The sequence below is a fragment of the Scyliorhinus canicula genome, chromosome 1, assembly GCF_902713615.1.
Source record: "Scyliorhinus canicula chromosome 1, sScyCan1.1, whole genome shotgun sequence".
Taxonomy (NCBI): Eukaryota; Metazoa; Chordata; class Chondrichthyes; order Carcharhiniformes; family Scyliorhinidae; genus Scyliorhinus; species Scyliorhinus canicula.
The window spans coordinates 71,491,566-71,517,488 of NC_052146.1; the positions used below are offsets into that span (position 1 = coordinate 71,491,566).

General features: G+C 43.6%; 1 protein-coding gene across 2 annotated transcripts in view; it reads left to right on the forward strand.

The window, feature by feature from the left end:
• The window catches only part of ppil2 (peptidylprolyl isomerase (cyclophilin)-like 2), a 488,471-nt gene that overhangs the window by 167,658 nt on the left and 294,890 nt on the right, over window positions 1-25,923 (forward strand). For both annotated transcript variants that reach the window (XM_038793092.1, XM_038793083.1), the window contains exon 11: window positions 10,892-10,967. In XM_038793092.1, coding sequence (XP_038649020.1) covers window positions 10,892-10,967 — 76 coding nt within the window. The remainder of the gene's footprint in view (window positions 1-10,891; window positions 10,968-25,923) is intronic.

The following is a 25,923-nucleotide window of genomic DNA, read 5'->3' on the forward strand; positions in this document are numbered from 1 at the left end:
GTCTTGGGCATGTCAGGAACATGTGGGTATGGTTGGCTGGGCGTCCCTGGCACTGTGCACATTTGTCCTCCACCTCGGGAACAACCTGCTCAGTTGGGTGCACTCTGTGCACCACCTTTAAGTGCATTAGATTTAGCCTTGCGCATGTGGAGATGGGGTTTGCCCTATTCAGTGCTTCGCTCCAGAAACCCATCTTATTTCTATCCCTAGTTCTTTTTCCCATTTTCCCCTTGTCTCGTTCAATGGGGAGCATGCCTCCTCCAACAGTCACCCATACAGTCCCCGAAATTCCCCCTCTCTAAGTCGCCTGTTTCCAACAGCTCCTCTACCAGTGAGTGTCCCGGCGTCCGTGGGTACGTCGTTGTTTTCCTACGGAGGATATTTTTGAACTGTATCGTAGTTTGTTCCCTTTGGGCAGTTGAATCCTCTCCGTCAATTCTTCTAGCTTTGCTAGTCTATCGTTAATGTAGAAATCACTGACTGTCAATGTCCCCTTGTCCTGTCTCCGCCTTTTAAAGGTGCCATCCATTGTGGCTGGCGCGAACCTGTGGTTGTTGCAGATGGGGGCCATGGTGGACGTTTTGGTCAGGCCGAAGTGTTGCCTTGGCTGGTTCCATGTCCAGAGCGTGGCTATTACCACTGGGCTTGTTGAGTGCTTGGCTGGTGGGGATGGGAGCGCTGTTGTGGCTAGGGCTCAGAGGGACGTCCCTGTGTAGGAGCGCTCCTCCATCCTTACCCATTCTGCTTCCGGCTCTGTTATCCATCCCCTCACTCTTTCTGCTGTGGCTGCCCAGTGGTAATATTGCAGGTTTGGGAGGGCTATGTTTAAAAAAAGGCTTTTGGATGTTGATCGGTATGGGTCTGAACAGGAAGAGGAACCTGGGCAGTATTTTCATCTTTATCATCTGCACCCTCCCTGCCTGGGAGAGTGGGTGTGTGTCCTACCTCTGCAGCTCCTTCTTTACTTCCCTACCAGACTTGTCATATTCCATTTGTGGACCTGTGTCCAATCATGGGCAATTTGGATCCCCAGGTAGCAGAATTTGGTTTGGGCTTGTTTGAACGGTAGTCCCTCCAGCTCTGCCCTCTCCCTTGCGGGTTCACTGGGAAGATTTCACTTTTGCTCAGGTTGAGTTTGTAGCCCAAGAAGGCTCCAAATTCTTTCAGGAGCCTCATGAATCCCCTCCATGCTGCTTTGGGTTCCAAGACATAGAGGAGCAGGTCATCCATAAAGAGTGAGACTCTGTGCTCTCTGTTCCTTCTCTGGATCCCATTCCAATTTTTCACCGTTCTGAGGGCGATCGGCAGCCGCTCGATTGCCAGGACGAATAGAAGCGGGGACAGTTGAAATCCCAGCCTTGTGCCCCTGTGCAGCTGCAAACATATGGAGTGGTAGTGTTAGTCCGCACGCTTGCCATGGGAGCGCTGAACAGAAATTTCACCCAAGCGGTGAACCCTGCTCCAAGCCCAAACCGCTCCAGTACCTCGGGTACTCCTCTTTTCTGAAGGCCTTTTCTGCATCCAGAGAGATGATAGCCTTTGGTGTTTTCTTTCCGGATGGAGTCATTATCACGATCAGCAGGCGCCTGATGTTCGATGTTAACTGCCTACCCTTAACAAAGCCCGTTGAGTCCTCTACGACCACCTCTGGTACACAGTTCTCCAGTCACTTAGTCAGGATCTGGCCAGTATTTCCGCATCTACATTGAGCAGCGATCTGGGTCTGTGGGACCCACATTCGGTCAGGTCTTTGTTTATCTTGGGTATCAATGAGATTATGGCTTGTGCTACTATTGCTCACGAGTCTGTGAACATCTCCCGCAGGTGCAGGGCTAGTACTGCAGCAAATTGTTTACAGAAGACCCCTGGAAATCCATCTGGCCCTGGCACCATACCCGCCTGCATGGAGTTAATGCTTGCCGTGACTTCTCCCAGTTCTAATGGTGCTTCCAACCCCTGTTTCGTATCCTCCCCCATTACTGGCATGTCCGGTCGATTGAGGAATTGCTTCACCCTCAAGTCCCTTTCAAGGGGGCTCTGGGTTGTACAGCACCCAGTAGAAGGCCTCAAATGCTTTGTTGACCTTTTCCTGCTCCGCTAACAATCTACCGTTGTCCCTAATTTGTGCTATTTCCCTTATGGCTACTTCCTTTCTCAGCTGGTGAGCCAGCAGGCAGTTTGCCTTGTCTCTCTGTTCGTAAAAGGTCCCCTGTGTCTGGCGGAATTGGTGCACTGCCTTCCTAGTGGAGAGCAGGTCCAAGTCCATTTGCAGCTTTTTCCTCTCCAGCATAAGCTCTGCGGTCAGGGCCTCAGAATATCGCCGGTCCACCTCCAGTATGGAGTCGACCAGTTGTTGCCCAGCCAGCCTCTCCTGCCTGCCTCTATGCCCTTGTAAGAGATAATCTTGCCCCTGACCACAACCTTCAGCGTCTCCCAGAACGTGGAGGATGAGACCTCCCCATTCTGGTTATAATAATAATTTTTAATAATCGCTTGTCACAAGTAGGCTTCAATGAAGTTACTGTGAAAAGCCCCTAGCCGCCACATTCCGGCGCCTGCTCGGGGAGGCCGGTACGGGAATGGAACCCGTGCTGCTGGCCTTGTTATGCATTACAAGCCAGCTGTTTGGCCACTGTGCTAAACCAGCCCCTGGTCTGTCTATGGCCTGTGATATTTTCTCTTGCCTTGTCGGCAAGGAGGGCCGTGTTCTTTTTAAAAATAAATTTAGAGTGCCCAATTCATTGTTTCCAATTAAGGGGCAATTTAGCGTGGCCAATCCACCTACCCTGCACATGTTTGGGTTGTGGGAGCGAAACCCACACAAACACGGGGAGAATGTGCAAACTCCACACGGACAGTGACCCAGAGCCGGGATCGAACCTGGGACGCTGTGACGCTACAGGGCTAACCCACTGCGCTACTGTGCTGCCTAGGAGGGCCATGTTCAACCTCCATGGTGAAAGTTAGGCACCGCCCTTCACAAACCTCACGTCCATGTAGTGATGAGCATGTTCGGAGATTACGATGGCGGAGTAATCCGCTTTTACTATCCCTGAAAGCACCGCTTCCCCCACCACAAGGAAGTCAATGCGTGTTTATACCTTCTGTATCTCGAAGAAGGAGGAGAACTACTTCTCACCTGAGTGTGTGAACCTCCACGGGTTCACTGCCACCATCTGTTCCATGAACATGCTTAGTTCCTTCGCCATATTTGAGGTCTTCCCTGAGTTGGGATTTGATCTATCCATCTGTGGGTCCTATACACAGTTAAAGATTTCCTTTCCCTCCTTCCATGATTAGTCAGTGCGTTTCTATGTCGGGGTTTCCGCCATGCTCCTCTTAATGAACTCCATGTCGTCCCAGTTGCGAACGTACATGTTTACAAGGGCCACTGGTACCCTATCCAGGACACCGCTGAACATGACATTACGCCCCCTCCACCCCGGTCCGTAACTGTCCTTAGAGCGGTAAATAATTTTCTCTTATTAAGCAGTATGGCTACCTTCCTATCTCTCATCCTGTAGCATGAATGGTACGTCTGTCCCACCCAGCCCTTTCTTACCCACAGTCGATCCTCCTTCGCCAGTTGTGTCTCTTGGAGGAACACTATGTCAGCTTACATACTTTTCAGGTGGGTGAAGACTCTGGATCTGGGGGGGCGTAACTGGATCTTTTCACTGGGCCATTAAGTCCCCTTCCGTTCCAGGTGACTATTCTGATGGGGAGGTTTCTGTCACCCCCTCCTGTGGGGTCAACCATACTTACCTTGTGGCTGGGCCCTGCGCTCTGGGGTTTCCCTTTGTCCAGGGGCCACCCAGCAGTTGAGGCCGTTTCCAGTTCTTTGATGGTGATCCCTGGGTTGCTAGTAGTCTTGCTGCCTTGTCCAGGGCCACCTGCATGGCAGCCAGTGCTTCCATGGCCGCCACCTTGACCGCTGCCTTATGCCGGCCTTCATGTCCTCTTTGAACCCCTTAGCCCCCTGGTGAGGTACTCTTCCATTCACCCTCCGGCGAGGGGGAGCTTTGTTTGCGGCTTGATGGTACCACACTTTTGGAAGTGGCCTGAGTTTCTTTGCCGCATGGGTCTGCAGTCCCGTCCGCTTCTCCTGGTTTTTTGCCACTTTTCGGCCTCTGGAGTTGCTACTGTTCGGTCTCGCTGTTTGTATTTTGATTGGAGAGGGTGAGGGGATGCTTTTTTCCCCGGTTCCTGCGAGCTATTTTGACTAAAAGAACCTAATTTCAAATTCTTGGGAGGAGATTCACCTTTTGTGCGTCCACTCAGCGCATCCTCGCCACCGGAATTCTATAGTCTGGATCCCATACCGCCAAGGGCAGAAGAAGGTTATCCCATTCTTGCAAGTTAGACCTCATCCTGATCACTAGACTAGTGTAGTTCAATCTATGCAGCGATGGCCAGTTGCGGGGTACCCGAAAAGCCAGATATCAAAAGTCACTTTTGACAAGCCAAAAAGGTAATATCCCCAGATTAGTGGGGTGGCGGCTTCACTGGAAAATATTTACTCTTCTCTCCAGGTTCAGCTTGTATCCTGAAAAAGAGCCAAAGCTCCTGAGTAGCGTCATTATTTCATCCATAGAGGAGACTGGGTCTATAATACACAGAAGCAGGTAATCGGCAGAGAGGGATAACCTATGTTTCCCCCTGTTCTATTCCCCTCCATTTATCTGGGGAGCTCAGCGCTATTGCTAATGGGTCAATCGCCAGCGCAAACAGAAGTGGTGACAATGAACACCCTACCTAGTTCTCCAACTCAATGAAAATATCCTGAGTTTGAATTGTTGGTGCGTATGCTGGCCATAAGGACACTATAAAGCAGTCAAATCCGAAAATGAACTTCTGCCCAAGACTAAACCTCCCCAGGGCCTCAAAGAGGTATTCCACTCTACCCCGTTGAACGCCTTCTCTGCGTCCAAAGACACCATCACTTGGAAAGGACAACATTCAATAACCATCACACATTAGTCGATAATTGCCAACCTTTAACTAAGCCTGACTGGTCATCCGCTATAGTCTCTGGGACACTTGGCTCCAAACGTAGCACCAACACCGTAGCTATCAGTTTGGTGTCGACGTTCAAAAGAGAGATGGGTCTATAAGAACCACACTCCGTAGGATTTTTGTCTTTTTTTCAGAATGTGAGGTATAGAGACCTGGGAGAGTGCAGGGGACAAGGACTCCCATGACAAGCAATTGTTAACCATCTCCACTATCAACAGTGTTAAGTGGCTCGCAAACTTCTTATAATCTTCGACGGGAAACCCATCTGGACCTGGGCCTTTCCCGACTTCATCAATCCAATGCCCTTCAGTACTTCCTCTGGACTCAACGGGGCCCCCAACTCCTGCCTTTCTCTTTCTACCACCGGAAGGGACACCCCATCTAAGAACGCCGACATGACCGACTTATTCTCTGACCTATAGAGGTTTCTGTAAAAGGACGCAAAGATCACATTGAATTAATTTGGGGAGAAACCAAACTGCCGCCCAAGTTTTTAATTTGTATAAATCTTGAGAAACCCCCTGCCCCCTCAGCTGGTCGGCTAGAAGACGGCTGGCTTTCTCCCCATATTCATTTTTTAAAAAACCCTCAAGTGCCCGAGCTGGCTCACGCCTTCCCAGTGGATAGCACTGGGAAAAAACTGACTCATCCTAGATCCCGTCATATGAGCCCTGTGCACCACCTTAAACTTCATGAGACAGTCTTGCACACGGTAAAGACGAGTTTATCCTCTGCAGAGCCTTACTCCACACCCCACTCCTCTTCCCAATTGCGCCGGACCTCTTCCACTGGGGTGCCCTCCCTCTCCATGAGCTCCCCTTATATATCTGACCGCTTGCCCTTGCCTGTCTCGTCCTCAGATAACAGCTTGTCCTGTGGCGCTGGAGGTGGCAGCTTTGGGAACAAACCCACCTCCTTACTCAAGAAGTCCTTCACCTGCAGGTACCTGAACCTATTCCCCTTCGGCAGCAAGCTCTACCAATTCCATAAATGTACTCCCCACAAATAGGTCCCGAAAATACTCTATCTTCAACCCTCTCAATCTCTGAAACCAGCCCTGCCGGAACAAACCTGTGGTTGCCATTCTACAGTACTGCCAACATGGATTCCACATCCTCAATGCTCCTTTCCATGTCTTCACTGGCCCCTGTTTGTAACAATCACCTTTTCTTACCTCCTTGATTGGACCCAACATTTAAATCATGGAAATCGAAGGAACTTGAACACTTTGGCGACCTTTTTGTGCAGGGGAGGTTTTCCAGCTTTAGAGAGCTGGCTGAAAAATTTGAGCTACCCAATTCTAGTCTTTTTCATTATTTTCAAATTCACATTTCTCTCGCATGGTTTTCTCTTCTTTTGGCTCCACCATCATCCTTGTTGAAGAGGATTTTAGCCTTTGTTAAGGCTGGCAAGGGGTCTGTTTTGGACATTTTTGGGCATATTCACTCGTCGGATCCCTCCTCACTAAATGCGTGAGGGCGAGATTGGAAAATGAGCTGGATCCTATGCTTACGAGTGAGGCTTGGAGGGGGGCCCTTTACAGGGTCAACTCCATGTCATCATGTGCCCAGTTGAGCCTAGTAAGAAGTCTTACACCAGGTTAAAGTCCAACAGGTTTGTTTCAAATCACTAGCTTTCGGAGCACTGCTCCTTCCTCAGGTGAATGTTGAGCCTAATTCAGTTTAAGGTGTTACACAGGGCACACTTGACCAAGGCTAGGATGAGTGGGTTTTTTCCAAATGTTGAGGGCAGATGTGATCGCTGTTCACTTGCTCCAGCTAACCATATGCATATATTTTGGTCCAGCCTGAAATTCACCAGCTTCTGGGCTTCCTTTTTTGTACTATGTCGGAGATAATCCAGGTAGATTATCCACTGGTAGCCATATTTGGTATTTTGGATTCTCTGGCGTTTCACTCTGGAGTAGAGGCAAACATTGTCGCCCTCGCCTCACTGATAGTCCGAAGGCAAATATTGCTCAGTTGGAGGTCTCCCATGCTGCCCAGTGCCTCTGCCTGGTTAGCAGAGAAAATCAAATGCACCATTAGGGGGTCTGTGGAGAGGTTTTACCTAAGGTGGCAACCATTTATTTCCTTATTTTCATGATCTAGACACTGTCAGCAGTTGCGGAGTTTAGTTATAGTATTTAAGTTAATTTTGTATTTTTGTTTCACATTTGCTTGTAATTTCTTGTGTTCTCGTGGTTGTTTGTTATTTAGTGATTACATAAAACTTCAATAAATATAATTTTTAAAAATGTGTAACCATCTAACAGGCAATTGATTAAAATCGATTTTTCATTTAAAATAAAACTACTCATCCTTGTATGTTTTGCATCACACATCAAATATTATAAATTCACACATTTTTGGTTACTGTGAAACATTTAAGTCAGCAAACTACTTTCATTTGGTATATCCCAGTTGCAAATCACCATGAGAGAGCCTGGTCCATATGAATGAATCTTCACTATTTGGGTGGAATATCATGATCCAACCTGCCCTCAAACGTTCCTTCATCTGAAGACTACACTAGGTCTTGACTTATTTTCTACCACGCTCCAGGCGGCAATGGGGAAAAAAATGGGGGGGGGGGGGGGACATCTCAGTTAGAGGCGGTTTAAGAAATACTTGTGGCATCTGCGACACTACAAAACAAGAACTGGAAGCATACTAAAAAATCTTGTATCTGGACCTACGCCGTTGCTTTTTTGTACTTATAAGAAAACCTGCCAGTATAAATTTATTATATTATATTTACACCTTCCTACCAGTGAAAGGTCTTTAATGTTTTGCATCATCCAGTTCCTTCATCTATTCCACAGATAAATTTCTAAGCTAGCTCTAGGTTTCTGCTTTGCAAATTGCTGTCAGATTTTCTATTTAATATAAATAATATTAATTCAAAATATTACCTATAAAAGACTTGACTGTATGACTTCAAAATGAGGAATGAATTACTTCTGAGTCACTGGCCCAGTTCTTTGCTGATCTCGGACCCCATTTCACTTGAAGACTACACTCGCAATATTTAATACTGCCAGAATAATTATGAGGTTTGCAGGATATTGTTTTTTTTTTTGTTTTGAGATTTGACCAAGGTTACAGATGAGAAAAAATTTCTCTTACTATGGAGGAACTTTTAAGATATCAAAGCTGTCTGGTCACTCCTTGATTTAGTTGATTAGATGGAGCCAGAACAAAAGATGTCCCGAAATGGAACAGCAGTCGTTTAAAACTTTTTAAAAAAGTTTAGAGTATCCAATTATTTTTTCCAATTAAGGGACAATTTAGCGCGGCCAATCCACCTACCCTGCACATCTTTGGGTTGTGGGGCGAAACCCACGCAAACATGGGGAGAATGTGCAAACTCCACACTGACAGTGACCCAGAGCCGGGATCGAACATGGGACCGCGGCATCGTGAGGCCTCAGTGCTAGCCACCGTGCTGCCCTAGTAGTCTTTAAAACTTGCTGCTTTCTTAAAATCCATCCAACCTTCCATCTCCGATGGAAATGTTGCAAGTATGAGAAAAGTGTAAGTGGTTTACGAAAATGTGTCTTGGGTGTTCTTGTACACAATATCATAGTCTTTATTACAAAGGGATTGGAGTACGAGAGTAAAGAAGTCTCACTACAATTATGTACAGTAAGAAGTCTTACAACACCAGGTTAAAGTCCAACAGGTTTGTTTTAAATCCCTAGCTTTCGGAGCACTGCCCCTTCCGAAGACTTCTTACTGTGCTCACTCTAGTCCAATGCCGACATGTCCACATCATGGCTACAATTATTTAGAAATTGAGTGAGATTGCATCTGGTTTTTGATCTCCTTATCGAAGGAAGAATAGACTTAGTCGGCGCATAACAAAGGTTCACTAAATTAACAGTATTCGCTACGTGGCCCATACTTGCTTTTCTTGCAGTCTGTTAGCCAACCTCCTACTCATCATTTCCCCCTCTGACCCACTCTCTTGTCGCCGCTCTCCTTGAGCGCTTTCTCAAATGAGAATTCACATGAAGGAAGTGGTAGTGAGAGGGAGGGTTAACGAGGATGAGGTAGGCATGAAGCAGGAGGGTCAGGGAGAAAAGCAGCAACCGGTAGGAAAAGTAGCAAGCAGAAAGTAAGTAGAGTTAGTTTCATGGTATTCATTAGGTTTTTAATCTAAAAATTACAGGTCAAAAATGTAACCTACCCTTAATGCATGGTTTCTTATGGGAAAGTGAGTTTTACTTAACGCATTTTCTAGGAATTCTTTAGGAACACATTAGGAGTGCTAAACAAGGGAATACTGCAAAAATACGGCCCATTATGTCTGCACTGACCCTCTGAAAGAGAACCCTACCTAGGCCCACACCTCCACCCTATCCCCGTACCCCAAACTAACTTTTTGCACAATAAAAGGGCAATTTATCATGGCCAATCCACCTAACCTGCACTTCTTTGGACTGTGGGAGGAAATTAAAGCTTCCGGAGGAAACCAACGTAGACACGGGGAGAAAGTACAAACTCCGCACAGACAGTAGTCGTCCGAGGCTGGAATTGAACCCAGGTCCCTGGTGCTGTGATGCAACAGTTCTAATCACTGTGTCACCGTACCGCTCCAATTAAGTAGAAAATACAAGTAATTAATATCAATATTATAAGGATTATCAATCTTTGCTGAAAGTTAATGAACTGCCACAAACAATATCAGTCAGAAGACAAACATGGAGTATATGAAGAAAAGTAAAGTTTTGTTAAATGTATATTGAACCTTGGTCAGATCACAGTTCAATGAATCGTAGAATCCCTACTATGCAGAAGGAGGCCAATCGGCCCATTAAGTCTGCACCGACCCTCTGAAAGACCAATCTAGCAAGCCCACTTTCCACTATTTCACCTCTTAATCTCTGCTCTGAGGACAAAAAGCGCAATATCTCTAATCTTTCCCTGCATCTAAAATTCCTTATTCCTGATATCATTCTGGTTAACCTCCTCTGCACTCTCTCAGGGCTTTAGCATCCTTCCATAAATAAGGTACCCAGAACTGAACATAATGGGCATGATCTAATGGAAATGGGAGCGAGTAGGAAATGGCAGACGTTTCCCGATGGCAGACGTGGCAAGGCTATTATCGGTATCTAATGTTGATTAGGCCACTTGGTGGCCCCATGAGCTTCGCGCTCCAAATGACTGTCCCAGCGGTTAATTTGCCAGGACCACACTCAGCAGCTCCCTGCTAATGGGTTGGAGCTGCATTTTTGAAGACAGTGTACAGTTACATATGTGTTCATTTTTTAATAATTGCTTTTGTACCTTTCATACCAAAATACCATTTTGAAGAAATCGATCACAATGAATCTCTTAAGTATTTTGTCAGTTCCACTTGCGGACAGTTTTTAAATGTTTCTAGGCCTTTGTTGTTTTTCCAATGAACACCATAGCACTAAACTAATTATTTGGTTGAGAGGACTGTCCTCTTGGAGAGATTGAATAGATACATCTTGTATTTCTGGGTTGTGAGTCTAGAACTAGGAGCCACAGACTCAAAAAAAAAGGTTCAACAATTCATGACTGAGATGAGAAAATTCTTCACTCACACTGTTGTGAATCTTTGAAATTCTCTAACATAGAGGCCTGTGGAGCTCTGTCATTGGGGATATTCAAGATGGAGTTCAATAGATTTTGGGGTACTAAAGGAATTAAGGAATATGAGGTTTGGGTGGTAGGATGGAGTTGACGTAGAATATTAGCCATGATCTTCTTGAATGGCAGAGCAGGATCGAATGGCTTAACTCCTGCTCCTGTTATGATCTTACGTATCCTCCCGTATGGCAGAATCACATTTTGGGGAGGAAAAATGTAATTAATGGAATCATTGTTTCTCTTTCCCACAGGCACATTATTCAACAGGGAAAGTCTCTGCCTCTTTTACGTCTACAGCAATGATGCCAGAAACTACACATGAAGCAGGTAATTGGATTAGTTGTACCAGTTACTCTAAATAATGGATTCAAGTCTCTTTTAATTAGTTGAAAGCTACTCGCCACTTTCTTGCCACTTATCTCATTAGAAGCAGATTTTGCTGTTTAATTAGCACACAGCTCAGTGATCATGTGCACCTTTACCTGTCCATATCTGAAGATTTAAATTGAGAATATTCATAGAATCATCATAGAATCATAGAATTTACAGTGCAGAAGAAGGCCATTCAGCCCATCGAGTCTGCACCAGCCCTTTGAAAGAGCACCGTCCACCCTATCCCCCGTAATCCCGTAACCCCACCTAACCTTTTTATACACTAAGGTCAATTTAGCATGGCCAATCCACCTAACCTGCACATCTTTCAACTGGGAGGCACCCGGAAGAAACCAACGCAGATACGAGTAGAACGTGCAGACTCCACACAGACAGTGACCAAATCCGGGAATCGAACCTGGAACCCAGAGCTGTGAAGTAACAGTGCTAACCACTGTGCTGCCGTGTAGTGATATTTGATTATCACTACAGTAAAAAACAGGAACCCTTCTTGCTCGGTAAATGAGTGTTGATTTTGACATTTATGTTGGGGAAGGATTGAAGAATAAGCACCAAATGGGAACAGCACTGCAAACATGGCGATTTTACATTTATTTATGTCACTTGTTACTTCAGCATACAATTTGCAAAGAGAAAAGAGACAAGAATCTCTCCCCCAGTCTTTTTTAATTTCCTGAATCATCCACAGCAAAACAGTGCAGACTAAAAGTTAATTGAAGTTAATTAAATCCGGTGTTGATATTGCTACTGTAATAGTCTTTTGAAATCTTATCTCAGTCGATTGTGAACATAGAAACAGGAAGAGGCCTGTTCCGCCGCCATTCAGTTAGATCATGGATTATCTGTATTGATAATCCATTTATCTATATTGGTTCCATATCCCATAATAAATCCCCAAACAAAATGTATCAATTTGTGTTTTGAAATTTTCAATTGATTGAGTTGCAGCAGCTTTTTCACTCTCACCATTGAGGGTTCAAATCTCATTAGAGACTTTTCTTGGAGTGCAGTTTTGTTGCAGATATAATTTTTTGTATGAGATATTTCACTGAGGACCAATCTGCTTGCTCAGAATGTGGCAATGGCCAATAATGATGACATAGCCACCATTGTTCCCTCAACCAAGAACATTAAAAACAAATAATCTGTTCACTTATTTCCCATTTGTACAGCCTTGCTATGTGCAAACTATTATGTTTGCCTACAGCACAATGACTGCTCTTCAAAAATAATCTATTTTGTTGTAATCCCACTTTAGAATGTCCTGCAACCATGATATGGTGCTTTTATAATTCAACTTATTTTTATCTCTTCTCATTAGTAAATGGCTTGCTAAAGCTTGTTATTCATGATATATATCAATTATTTAGACTTAGCCAAGAGGCATGATTGAGGAGTTCTCTAATGATCCAAAAATTGGCCATGTGGTTGATGGGAGGAAATCTGTAGACTAGAAAGATGACTGTTGATTGGTCTAGTGAGCAGAAAAGTGGCAAATGGAGTTTAATGTACAGAAGTGTATGGTTGTATATTTGGAGAGCGAAAACAAGGCAAGATAATGCATAGTAAACAGTAGAAGTGTAGAGGAACAAAGGGAACTTGGAGTGCATGTCCACAGGTCCTGAAATTCAAAAGACAGTAGATACAGTTATTAAGAAGCCAAACAAGAATGGTATAGAATACCAATCAGGCCGCAGCTAGAGGACTGCCCACAATCATCACATTACAGGAGGATATGATTGCAGCACAAAGGAGACAGAGAAAATGTGTGAGAATGTTGCCAGGACTGGATAGGCTGTTGCCAGGACTGGATAGGCTGTTGCCAGGACTGGACAGGCTGTTGCCAGGACTGGACAGGCTGCTGCCAGGACTGGACAGGCTGCTGCCAGGACTGGACAGGCTGTTGCCAGGACTGGACAGGCTGCTGCCAGGACTGGATAGGCTGCTGCCAGGACTGGATAGGCTGCTGCCAGGACTGGATAGGCTGCTGCCAGGACTGGATAGGCTGTTGCCAGGACTGGATAGGCTGTTGCCAGGACTGGATAGGCTGCTGCCAGGACTGGATAGGCTGTTGCCAGGGCTGGATAGGCTGTTGCCAGGGCTGGATAGGCTGTTGCCAGGGCTGGATAGGCTGTTGCCAGGGCTGGATAGGCTGTTGCCAGGACTGGATAGGCTGTTGCCAGGACTGGATAGGCTGCTGCCAGGACTGGATAGGCTGCTGCCAGGACTGGATAGGCTGCTGCCAGGACTGGATAGGCTGCTGCCAGGACTGGATAGGCTGCTGCCAGGACTGGATAGGCTGCTGCCAGGACTGGATAGGCTGCTGCCAGGACTGGATAGGCTGCTGCCAGGACTGGATAGGCTGCTGCCAGGACTGGATAGGCTGTTGCCAGGACTGGATAGGCTGCTGCCAGGACTGGATAGGCTGCTGCCAGGGCTGGATAGGCTGTTGCCAGGGCTGGATAGGCTGTTGCCAGGACTGGATAGGCTGTTGCCAGGACTGGATAGGCTGTTGCCAGGACTGGATAGGCTGTTGCCAGGACTGGATAGGCTGTTGCCAGGACTGGATAGGCTGTTGCCAGGACTGGATAGGCTGTTGCCAGGACTGGATAGGCTGTTGCCAGGACTGGATAGGCTGTTGCCAGGACTGGATAGGCTGCTGCCAGGACTGGATAGGCTGTTGTAAGAAAGATTGAATAGGCTGTTGTTTTCTTTTGGACAGAGGAGGCTGACGAGAGATTTAATTGAAGTGTGTAAAAATTATTAGAGGCCTATATATATTGGATAGGAGGGACCTATTTCCCTTAGCAGAGAGATCATTAAAGGGAGGGTCATAGATTTGAAAAAAAAGTGGTGGAAGGTTTAGAGGAGAGTTTGGAATATTTTCCATCCAGTCGGTGGCGGGGTTGTGAAAGCCACTGGCTGAGCAGGTGGGAGCGGAAGAAAACTGCATGACATTTAAAAAGCACTTGCTTATGCATGTGAAGTACCATAACCTACAAGGGACCAAGAGCTGGAAAGTGGGATTAGGCTGGATAGATATTTTTCAACCAGCATAGTCACCATGGTCCAAATGGTCTTCCTTTGTGCTATAAATTTCTATGATTCTGTTCAGGTAATCAAATTGTTGAAAGAAATAACAAAGAACATGATTGACAGTCATGCAGTAGGATCAACATTTTAACTCAATATAGAAGCAAACGTAAGCATACTAACTGGCATGTTATGACTGTGTTGTGTTTGCACTTTCTCCCCGTGACTGTGTGGGCTTCTTCCGGGGGCTTTGGTTTCCTCCCACAGTCCAAAGATGTGCAGGTTAGGTGGATTAGCCATGCTAAATTTCCTCTTAGTGTCCAAAGTGTTAGGTGGGGCTCCTGGGTTATGGGTATAGGGTCGGGTCGGAATGTGGGCAGGGTAGGGTGGGGGGAAGGTAGGGTACTTTTTTCAAGGGTCAGTGCAGACTCGTTTGGCTGCATGGCCTCCTTCTGCACTGTAGATTCTATGAACCTGTGACAGGGATAGGAGGACTGTGGAGTTTGATTAGCCCACTTCTCCACAGATTGCACCATTAGTTTTAAAACTTTGATTCTGGCTCCAAAATGGCCACTTATTTTGCTTTCACTACGGTTACCCAGAATAAAAGCGACTAACTAGGTTTCTCTCAATAAACTTATCAGCTCATTATAAAACCAATCTGGTCAAATAGACAGGCAAAGCTTATTAACATACAGTATGAAGTATGAACATATGCTGATTATTCATTCGATATACCTAATCTTTCTTTCACGCGCACGCGACATAGAAGAGTTCAAGGGAAAAGTAAAGATGGTGGCGTCCTTGCAACGGTGTCCAGGTTATACGCCTGGTCTCAGTGCTAATCTGCGAAACAATCGATGACTCTTGCACAGCTTTTCAGGCAGACTCGAGGAACTTTTGCAGATTTATGGTCTGACTCAGGACTACAAAAAGGCTGCTGTCCTCTTTTCGCAAACAGTTGGTCCTTTTTCTCAAAGCAAAATCAAAACCAACTTTTAAGCACAGTCTTCAAAGCATGTTTTTTATAAGAGCCATGTGTCGGCTTTGTACTCAGTCCACCAGGGTCAAGAGTTTTTCTGCTTGTTTGAAAGGGTTTAATTACCTTTTCTTGTAAAATATATTGTTTCCACTGATAGCAATCCGAGTCCTGGGATTAACCCTTTAAGGGACAGTCTCTTTCCAAACACACATTCTTCCAGTATGTTCCAGCTGAACCATTTTCTATGATTAAAGTGTTCTGAACAGGGGGAATACCTTCACCATAGCATTAAAGCAGTTCAACGAGAAGTCCGTCTATCCCCTCCTTGAGGCAAAATAGGGATAGACAATAAATGCAGACACCGCCCATAATGTGAGAATGAATAAGTAAAAAAATCTCATTCCTGTAACAGTAAAGCCCACCTGCACAAGAACACACCACTTTTCCTTTCCCAGTATTAACCCTTTCTGACAGGGAAATATGTTGCTTTAGCTTAATTTCCTTCCACCAAATCGTTCCTTCAGTAGAATTACATATTGCTCATTTTAGATCCCTTCCTTTTCTTACAGGTGAGGTGACTTTATAATGTAGTCCACTGTTTCTATTATCTGTTGGCCCAGATGGCTCTGTACTGCTTTTTCTTGGTATTTCCCTTTCAATACATCTCCTCTGTTTAGGAGACTGACAGTAGCATTAATGAGATATAATGCTATATTTGTTTCTTATCAAATAATAATGCAGAGCAGTCCAGAACATTTTCCTTCCCTATTTATTCTAATTGGATACAATGTTATTTTTGTGGAAAGCACTCAATAGATGTATTAATGATGATTTAGTAGTCTTGTACTCTAGTGAGCTGTGTCACTAAGGCAGGGGTGGGCAAACTACAGCCCGCGGGCCGCAAAGGTCTTTATGCGGCCCACCAAGATCAAGACATTAAAAAAAAATTTTTTTTTTTTTTTTTTAATAAGGTTAATGGGGGGGGGGGGGGGGCTGTTGGTTTACTGGTATAGGGTGGATACGTTGACTTGAGTAGGGTGATCATTGCTCGGCACAACATCGAGGGCCGAAGGGCCTGTTCTGTGCTGTACTGTTCTATGTTCTATATGAGGCGCCCAGAATCATAACCGGGTGAAGCGCCATTTTTGAAAAGTAGAGAAAAAGAGGGCTAAAGGCAGGATGCCGCCGGGGGAAGCGCTGAGGTATATGCCGCACGCTAATTGGTTACAACCGGGACTATTAATTAATATACTATGCGGCCCTTTAAAATTGTGAATTTCTGAATGTGGCCCTTGCATGGAAAAGTTTGCCCACCCCTGCACTGAGGAGTAGGACATGGGTACTTAAGTCTAATCATTCATGGCAGATTCCTGGACTTGCCATCAAAAATGTATACCCTGGTCAGGTCTGATTGCCTCTTAGACATACTTCCTAAGCAGGTCACCCTAACCTTGTCCATATAGTTTACAGCTGTCACTGGAATCCTGGGCAGATGCTCGTGGCTCAGGAATGATGTGAAGGTGTATCGGGTAGGGGCAGAGGAGCTGAAAAACTGAGGCAAAACAAATTAAAAGGGAGCAAGAAGTCAGAATATATTTTGCTGACTATGTAGATGGGAAAATTATTTAATTGTAGGTCACTGGAACACCAAAGTCTAATTGATTGCCTGAGCATTTACTCATAGGCACTGCAAATACCAAGAATATAGTTGTCAAGACACAATTAGTTAGGGCTTCGAGGTCTGTGAACTCTAAACTAAAGTTCCCTGGGAACTCTACTATTTTGCTTCCATTATTTTAGGAAAGTTTTCCATTGTTTAAACCAACTCCAGGTATTTGTTTGTAAAATTCTGCATGGGGTCTCATCCTCACCGCCTTTTGCTAAGTATTGGGAGTGACATTTTGATTTTCAGTATAATCCATTGATTTAGAAGGGCAGTCCCAAAGAACCATATGTTCTGTTGGGTTTGAAGGGATTTTTTGATTTATGATATGTTCTGGTGGGTTAGGGTGTTCTGATTTTATAGTATGTGTAGATCCTGTAAGTCTGAATTGACAATATATCTAGCTTTTGATGACTGACTTGGAACGTTTGTTCCTTTAAAGCTTTATCAGACTGCAGAGATTGTAGAGCATGATAATTATGTTTGATTTCCATTCATGCATTAAGTGAAATAATAAAATGCACATCTATTCGTCTGCACATGTCTGCTAAATAACCACCAGTGACAAAATACTACTTCATGTTGACCATTTATAGCAAGCCCCCACAAGTTGCCGCTGTTGAATGTACTTTCTCCTTTGCTGAGTCATCAGATTCAGCAGCAGAGCAACATTATATTTTTCCATGAGTAGTGCAAAGCTTATGTCATTGATCTTATTTCATGCTACGAATTTCAGGAAGGAACTTCATTCTGCAGCTAAGGGACACCTTCAAGTCTATAGGGCCTCTGAGGATTGAAAGGTGGGGAAGAATTGCCCTTCGGACATTAACCTTTGATTCAGAGCAACTTTACAGAGCAAGCTCAAGACGTTTCTCCCCTTCTGTACACCACCCCACCCCCCACCCACCTGGCACCCCACCACATCCTTTCCCACTCCATCACATCCTGTCCCACTTAATGCTAATCAGACTCATCAAAGAGGAGGATGTTGTTTGAAGTAGTACCTCACATCCTCGATTGATACAGAGCCCAGCATGTCAGTTTATACAGCCTGTGATGGATGAGAACCTCACTGAAGGCTCCATTTCAAAGACCCATTTTTGATCCTTCAGTTATAAACTTGTGCATAGGGGAATATATTTTATACTTCAAGAAGGAGAAATTCAAATCCAATCCAAGTGTAACTCTGGATCATTTAATAAGTATTCTATGTTGTAGATAGTAGCAGGCTCTTTTTTTAGATTTGCACTCAGGTCCCAGAACATCTCAATAGTTGACCAGTCAGCTTCTCAAGCCTATGCCCTCCATTTTATTAGATAGTGGCTGCTTTGTGGCACAATTTTTATTGCCACCTTTGGTTCGTATTTCTTGATATCCTAACAGAAATCTTGTGATCTCAGTTCTGACAACATCAATTGACCCAACATAAACATTCTTTTGTGAGAAGACATTTCCAGATTTCCACTACCATGTGTGTGAAAAAGGGCTTTCTGATTTCGCTCCTACATGGTCGAACTCCAGTTTTATGATTATACCTACTTCTTATGCTTTCTCCCACTCGAGAAAATAGTTTCTCTTTCTCCCAATCAAATCTTTTTATCATTATATATTCATCGATTGGATTGTCCCTCAAGCTTCTAAACTCGAGGAATACAAAACAAATGTATGCAAACCGTCCTCATAATTTAATCCTTTAAATCTTGATATTCTGCACACTACTCCAGATTGGGTTTTACACAGGGTCTGTATAATTAAAGTATCACTTCCTAATTTCGTTCAATTCCCTTGAGATAAGTTAAATTAGCATTTTTAGTTACTTTTTGTATCATTGCTTTACCTTTTAGTCATTTGTGCGCACAGGCACCTAAATTCCTTCTACATTGCTCCTAATCTCTTGTAGAATCACAGAATCAAAGGATCTTTGCAGTGCACAAGAAGGCTATTCAACCCATTGAGTCTGCATTGGCTCTCTGAAAGAGAATTCTACCTAGTCTCACTCCCCTGCCTTATCCCCATAACCTTGCACATACTTTCTTTTCACATAGCAATCCAATTTCCTTTTGAATACTTTGATCAAACTTCTCGGTTTGCTCTCAATGGAGCAACGGAGGTTGAGGGGTGACCTGATAGAAGTCTCCAAAATTATGAGGGGCACGGACAGAGTGGATAGTCAGAAGCTTTTTCCTAAGGTGGAAAAGTAAATTACTAGGTTTAGGGTACGAGGGGCAAAGTTTAGAGGAGATGTGCGAGGGACGTTTTTTTACAGATAGAGTTGTGGTGGGTGCCTGGAACCCGCTGCCAGAGGAGGTGATGGAAGCAGGTACGATAGTGACGTTTAAGGGGCATCTTGACAAATACATGAAAAGGAAGAGAACCGAGGGATATGGACCCTGGATGTGTGGAAGGTTTTAGGTTAGATGGGCAGCATTGTCGGCGCAGGCTTGGAGAGCTGAAGGGCCTGTTCCTGTGCTGTATTTTTCTTTGTTCTTTGTTGCCACCACCCCCTCAGGAACTTCATTCTGGACTCCAACCATCCTCTGGGTGAAAATAAATTATCCTCTCTTCACTATTATTCCTTTTGCCAATTATTTTGAATCTGTGCCCTCTAGTTCTTGATGTTCTCTTGAGTGGGATCAGTTTCTCACTGTTTGCCTTTTCCGGTTTCCTCCCACTGTCTAAAGTCGTGCAGGTTAGGTGGATTGGCCATGATAAATTGCCCTTAGTGACCAAAAAGATTAGGAAGTGTTATTGGGGTATGGGGATATGGTGGAAGTGAGGGCTTGGGTGGGTCGGTGCAGACTCGATGGGCCGAATGGCCTCCTTCTGCACTGTATTTTCTATGTTCTATGTTCTACCCCTCAGGGTCTTGTTTATTTACATCAAGTCATCTCAACCTTCTTTTCTCTAAGGAAAACAGACCCAGCCCCTCCAATCTATTCTCATAGCTGCTGTTCTTTTTTTTCCTGGAATCATTCTTGTGAATCTCCTCTGTACTCTTCACAATGCATTTGCATCCTTCCTCAAGTATGGCACCCAGAACTGGAAGCAGCAATCCAAATTAAGCCTAACTCGTGTCCTATACAAGTTCAACATGGCCTCCTTACTCTTGTACTCAATGTCCTTATTAATAAGGGGTGGGGAGGGGTTGGGTTGGGGGGGGGGGGGGGGGGGGGGGGTCCGTTTTGTGTGTTGTTAAAATGTTGAAAATTTGAAGAAAAATATTTTTCAGAAAGTTTAGCTGCAAGAGGTCCATATTTGGGATGAACAAAAGACATTAACTTCCTCAGTGTTCGGTTATAGATGCTGCAAGTTACAAGAAAATAATTGACAGCTGCTAAGTCAAATAAGCATCCGCTTATTGTGTTGTTGTGACTAAGCTGCCTCCTTAATTCTCCACTCCATGCATCTATAATAAATTCCATTCTCATTGTTACTCACTCTCACCTTCACACTTGTCCACTAATGAATTCAGCAAGTGAACAACAAACTGCTTTCCTGCAGAGCACCTCAAGCAGAAGAATATCTCAACGTCTTTTTTCTTATGGAGGAAAAAATATTGGAAATTAACTTGAAGGGAAAAATGGAAGGTACTTACAGAATAGAAGGAACTTACTGTTCCATCCCTTCGCTCACTCTTTTCCCCTCCCCATCTTTTTTTTGTACACTGTACTTCTCACTCTCATATATCCCACATCTCCCATACCAGAACTTTCTTCGCTCTCTTCTTCCATGCACTCCTTTTCTTTCCCTCCGGTGTATCTCTCTTTCACCCTTATTCTCTTTCTCTTCCCTTTCTCAACATCAGTTGCCTCAACACCAACATTCTATTGTGGGAAGAATTTCCAGAAAAAACAGAGTGCAGCCAGAAAGCTGAGTGGAAGCTTGGAGTTTGGTAAATTGGGGAGTTCAAAGTGCAAATCTTTGTTAAATTTTGCACTTAAAATCTAATGTACTCTGTAATTCGCGGTAAGTGGGTACTATGTCAGCAGGCTACTTTTCTTTCTAGCAGTTTAGACAGGGTAACTCACTCTCAGCTGTGGAAGCTGAGTAGTAAATTAGCTAACTGGTTTAACCTGGTTACTGTAGCCCCAGGTTAGTTTCCTATAAATTCAGTTCAGATATTGCACTAAAAAAGCTGAATGCAAGCTTGAAGTTTGGCAAGTGGGGTCGTTCAGTGAAAAGGGGGAAAGCTGGTGTTTGCTTCCAATCGCTTTTTCTACCTTACCCTTTAGGAGTGGTTCTTGCTCCACTACAGAGAAAGGGGTGAACTGCTTGGTGAGAAGCTGGTTAGTGGGTAAGCTCTATTCTATCCCTAAGGTTTAAAACCTTACACAGCTTTGTGGTAGATTTAATAAAATATGTAAAGAGCATCATAAATAAGTAAATAATTGATTGCTCAAAACATATGCTCAAAACACATTAAGATAGCAGTGCAGGTGATGTGTAAAGGCTGCAGTTTTGTGATCCAGGCCAAATATGTCTGCAATAGGGAGGCAGTGGCATAGTGGTATTGTCGCTGGACTAGAAATCCAGAGACCCAGGTTAATGCCCTCAGGACTCGGGTTTGAATCCCACCATGGCTGATGGTGAAATTTGAATTTAATAAAATCTGAAATTAAAGATCCAATGATGGCCATGATACCATTGTTAAAAACTTATCTGCTTTACTATTTTCCTTCAGAGAAGGAAATCTGGCCTATATGCGACTTCAGATCCACAGCAGTGTTGTTGATCCTTAAGGATATCAGGGCAGGGGCATCGGCCTCTGCAATTGTCCAACAGGTTTCAGGTTCTTTCGGTATGTTTGGATAAAAGTGGGGGCTGAAGGGTGGATGAGCTGACTGACTATGGCACCTTGATACAGGAAGCCATTCAAGTAGGGGCAGCACATGGAATCTAGTGGTTGTTGGAGACATTATAGTGAGGGGGATTGACACTGTTCTTTGTAGCAAGGAGAGAGAATCCATGCTGCGGGTGCCAGGATTCAGGACATCTGCTCCGAATTGGAGAGGAACTTGCAGTGAGAGGGGGCAGGATCCAGTGGTCATGGTCCATGTAGGTAGCAATGACATCGACAGGATGAGGAAAGAGATTCTGCATTGTATGAGGAGCTATGCACCAAATTAAGAATCTGCTCAAAGGTAATAATTGCTGGATTATTACCTGAACCAAGTGAAAATTGGAATAGAACAAATAAGATTAAAGAAATGAATGCATGACTCAAAGACTGGTGTCAGAAAAGTGGGTTCCTGTACTTGGGGCACAGGCACCAATACTGGGGAAGGTGGGATCTGTACCGTTGGGACACATGCTGGGGCTGATGTTCTAGCGAGCAGCATAACTGCGAAGTAGAATTTTAAACTGAATAGTGGAGGCAAATAATCAAATTTGGGAAGATGTGGTATACCAAAGAGTAGAGACAAGGCAATTGAGGAAGATACTATGGGAAATGATTAAAAATTCATGACAGGAAGGGACAGAAAGTACAAATCTAAGAGTAGATCAACAGATAAGGCTCGATGCTACAAAGATAATAATAGGACAAAACTAAAGGCTCTGTATCTAAGTGCACGTAGTATTCAAAACGAAACAGATGAACTGATAGCACAGCTATAAATTAATAAATATGATCTGATACAGTGCAGAGACATGGCTACAGGATGACATAGACTGGGACATATTTGGACCTGAATATTGAGGGTGTATATGACATTTAAGGAGGGAAGGAAGTTAAGAAAAGGTGAAGGTGTAGCTCTATTAATTAATGATGGGTTTAGCATATTAGACCTTAATTCAGGAAATCAGAATGTAGAAGCAATTTGCGTTGAGATGAGAAATGATAAAGGCAAGAAGTCACTTGTGGGAGTTGTTATATTACTGTCTTTGGTAATATATTGTTACTCTTTGCTTTGTAATCCAGAATGATCTGATGGTGTGATTATAAAGAAACCACCAATCTCTAACTTAAAGCAAAACTGATTTCTTGAATAACAAAATAATATTGAGTTTGCACACCCCACAGAACTATAACTATTAATAAAGTAATCTATAGGGTGGCGTGTGACGCAGTGGTTAGCATTGGGACTGCGGTACTGAGGACCCGGGTTCGAATCCCGGCTCTGGGTCACTGTCCGTGTGGAATTTTCACATTCTCCCCATGTCTGCGTGGATTTCACCCCCACAACCCAAAGTTGTGCAGGTTAGGTGGATTGGCCACACTAAATTGCCCCTGAATTGGAAACAAAATATATAATTGGGTACTCTAAATTTAAAAAAAAAAATGTTTTAATAAAGTAATCTATGTTTAAGTAATAACTAATTAACTGCACGTGCAAATTCTATCTACTCTTAACTCTGCTGTGATCTATCTCTCTCTGCTGCACTTATTAACTGAATACAGTAGTACTCAAGATTACCTGAATTCTTATATATATACTGGGAACTGGTAGTGCCCTCTAGTGTTGGTATTACACTGAGATGTAATAATTAACCCTTCACTTGTATGCATATATACATATCATTACAGGAGTGGTGTACAAACCCCCTAATTATAACTACATAGTAGGACAGAGAATAAAAGAAGAGATAATGGGAGCTTGTCAGAAAGGTATAGCGATAACCATGGGGGATTTTAATGTTTATGTACATTGGGAAAAATCATATGGGTCAAGGTAGCATAGATGAGGAGTTCATAGAATGTTTTGAGGATAGTTTCTTTGAACAGCATGTTCTGGAGCCAACCAGAGGGCAGCTTATACTAGACTTGTGCAATGAGATAGGATTAATTGGTAACTTCATAGTGAAGTTAGCAGCGGTCATAATATAATTAAATTTTGCATTCAGTTTGAAGGAGAAAAGTGTGCGTCCAAGACTATTTTAAACTTAAATAAGGGGAATTATGAGGTCGAGAAAGTGGAACTAGCTAGAGTGAACTGGCAAATGTGCTTAAAGGATAGGTCATTAGAGGTTTGATGGCAGACATTTAAAGGGATATTTCAGAATACACAGAATAGACACATTCCAATGAGAAAGGAAAAATTCCAAGAGGAGGGTGCGTCATCCGTAGTTAATTTAAAAAGTTAAAATGTGGAGATGCCGGCGTTGGACTGGGGTTAGCACAGTAAGAAGTCTTACAGCACCAGGCTAAAGTTCAACAGGTTTGTTTCAAACACGAGCTTTCGGAGCACTGCTCCTTCCTCAGGTGAAAAAAGTTAAAGACAGTATTAAACTTAAAGAAAAAGCATATTTCTGCACAAAGTTGAGTGGCAGGTCAGAAGATTGGAAAGAATATAAAGAACACCAATGAATGGTAAAAAGATTGATATGGAGGGAAAGCTAGAGTACAAGAAAAGTTTGCTAGGACTATAAAGATGGATAATAAGGGTTTCTATAGACATTTAAATAAGAAAAGAGCAAAGTGAACATTAGTCCTGCAGAATCTGAGGAATTGATAATCGAAAGCAGGGCCTTTGCAGATGGATTAAACAGGTATTTTGCTTCAGTCTTCACTATTGATGAATCAAGTAACATCCCAGAAATAGCTGTAAATCAGGAAATGGGAGGGGGGAGGACTTCAGGAAAATTACATTACATCACCAGGGAAGTGGTACTGAGCACATTGTTGGGTCTGCAGGCTGACAAAACCCTGGGTCTGGATGGACTTCACCCTCAGATCTTCAAAGAATTGACCAATGAGATCGTTGATGCATTGTTTTAATTTTCCAAAACTCCTTAGATTCAGGCAAGCTTACATTAGATTAGAAGATAGAAAACGTAACTCCTTTATTCAAAAAGGGAGGGAGACAGAAAGCAGAAAACTACAGTCCAGTTAGCCTAACATCTGTCGTAGGGAAAATATTAGAAGCCATTATTAAAGATGTTATAACCGGGCACGTGGAATAATTCAAGTCTATCAGGCAGAGACAATGTGGTTTCGTGAAAGGGAAATAGCATTTACCCAATTTGTTGGATTTCTTTGAAGAAATAAAATGTGGTGTGGATAAAGGGGAACCGGTAGATGTACTGTACTTAGATTTCCAGAAGGCATTTGATAAGGTGCCACATCAAAGATTATTGTGGAAGATAAAAGCTCATGGTATAGGGGGTAAAATATTGGCATGGATTAAAGATTGGCTATCTAATAGGAAAGAGTTGGCATAAATGGGTCTTTTTCTGGTTGGCAGGATGTGACAAGTGGTGTGCCACAGGAGTCAGTGCTTGAGCCTCAATGTTTTGCAATTTATATAAATTGTGTGGATGAAGGGACTGAAGGCATGGTAGCTAAATATGCCGCCAACTTAAATATAGAAAAAGGAAAGTAAATTGAGAAGAGGATGCAAGGGCATTACAAAGGGACATAGATTGGTTAAATAAGTGGTTAAAAAATCTGGCAAATGGCATATATTGTGGGCAAATGTGAAATTGTGTCATTTTGGCATGAAGAATAAAAAAAGAAGCTTATTATCTAAATAGTGCAAAATTGCAGAGTTCTGAGGTGCAAAGGACCTGGGTGCCGTAGTTCATGAATCACAAAAGACTAGTATACAGGTATAGAATGTTTTTTCATTGTGAGGAGAATTGATTACAAAAGTAGGGAGTTTGCGCTTCAGTTGTACAGGGCATTGGTTTGACCACATCTGGGGTATTGTGTACAGTACTGGTCTTCTTATTTAAAGAAAGATGTACCGTATATACTCGCGTATCATGCGACTTTTGAAAACCTAAATTGTAACCTAAATTTGGGGGGTCGCATGATACGCGAGATACAAAATTTGCGGGTGTGAAGTGCTGGCCAAGATTAGGCTGTTAGGCTGTTAAGCAGACCGTATCCATTTACGGTAAGTCAAATAGTACCCAGTAGTTTTTTTTTATAAATTTAGATTACCCAATTATTTTTTCCAATTAAGGGGCAATTTAGCATGGCCAATCCACCTACTCTGCACATTTTTGGGTTGTGGGGGCGAAACCCACGCAGACACGGGGAGAATGTGCAAACTCCACACGGACAGTGACCCAGAGCCGGGATCGAACCTGGGACCTCAGCGCCGTGAGGCGGCTGTGCTAACCACTAGGCCACCGTGCTGCCCTCGTCAAATAGTACCCAGTAGTTAATGAAACTATTATATTTATTTTTGGACATAATGAAATATAAAACAGGAATACATATGTAGGTTAATTCACATTTAATAAAATAAAAACACTATTAAAACAAA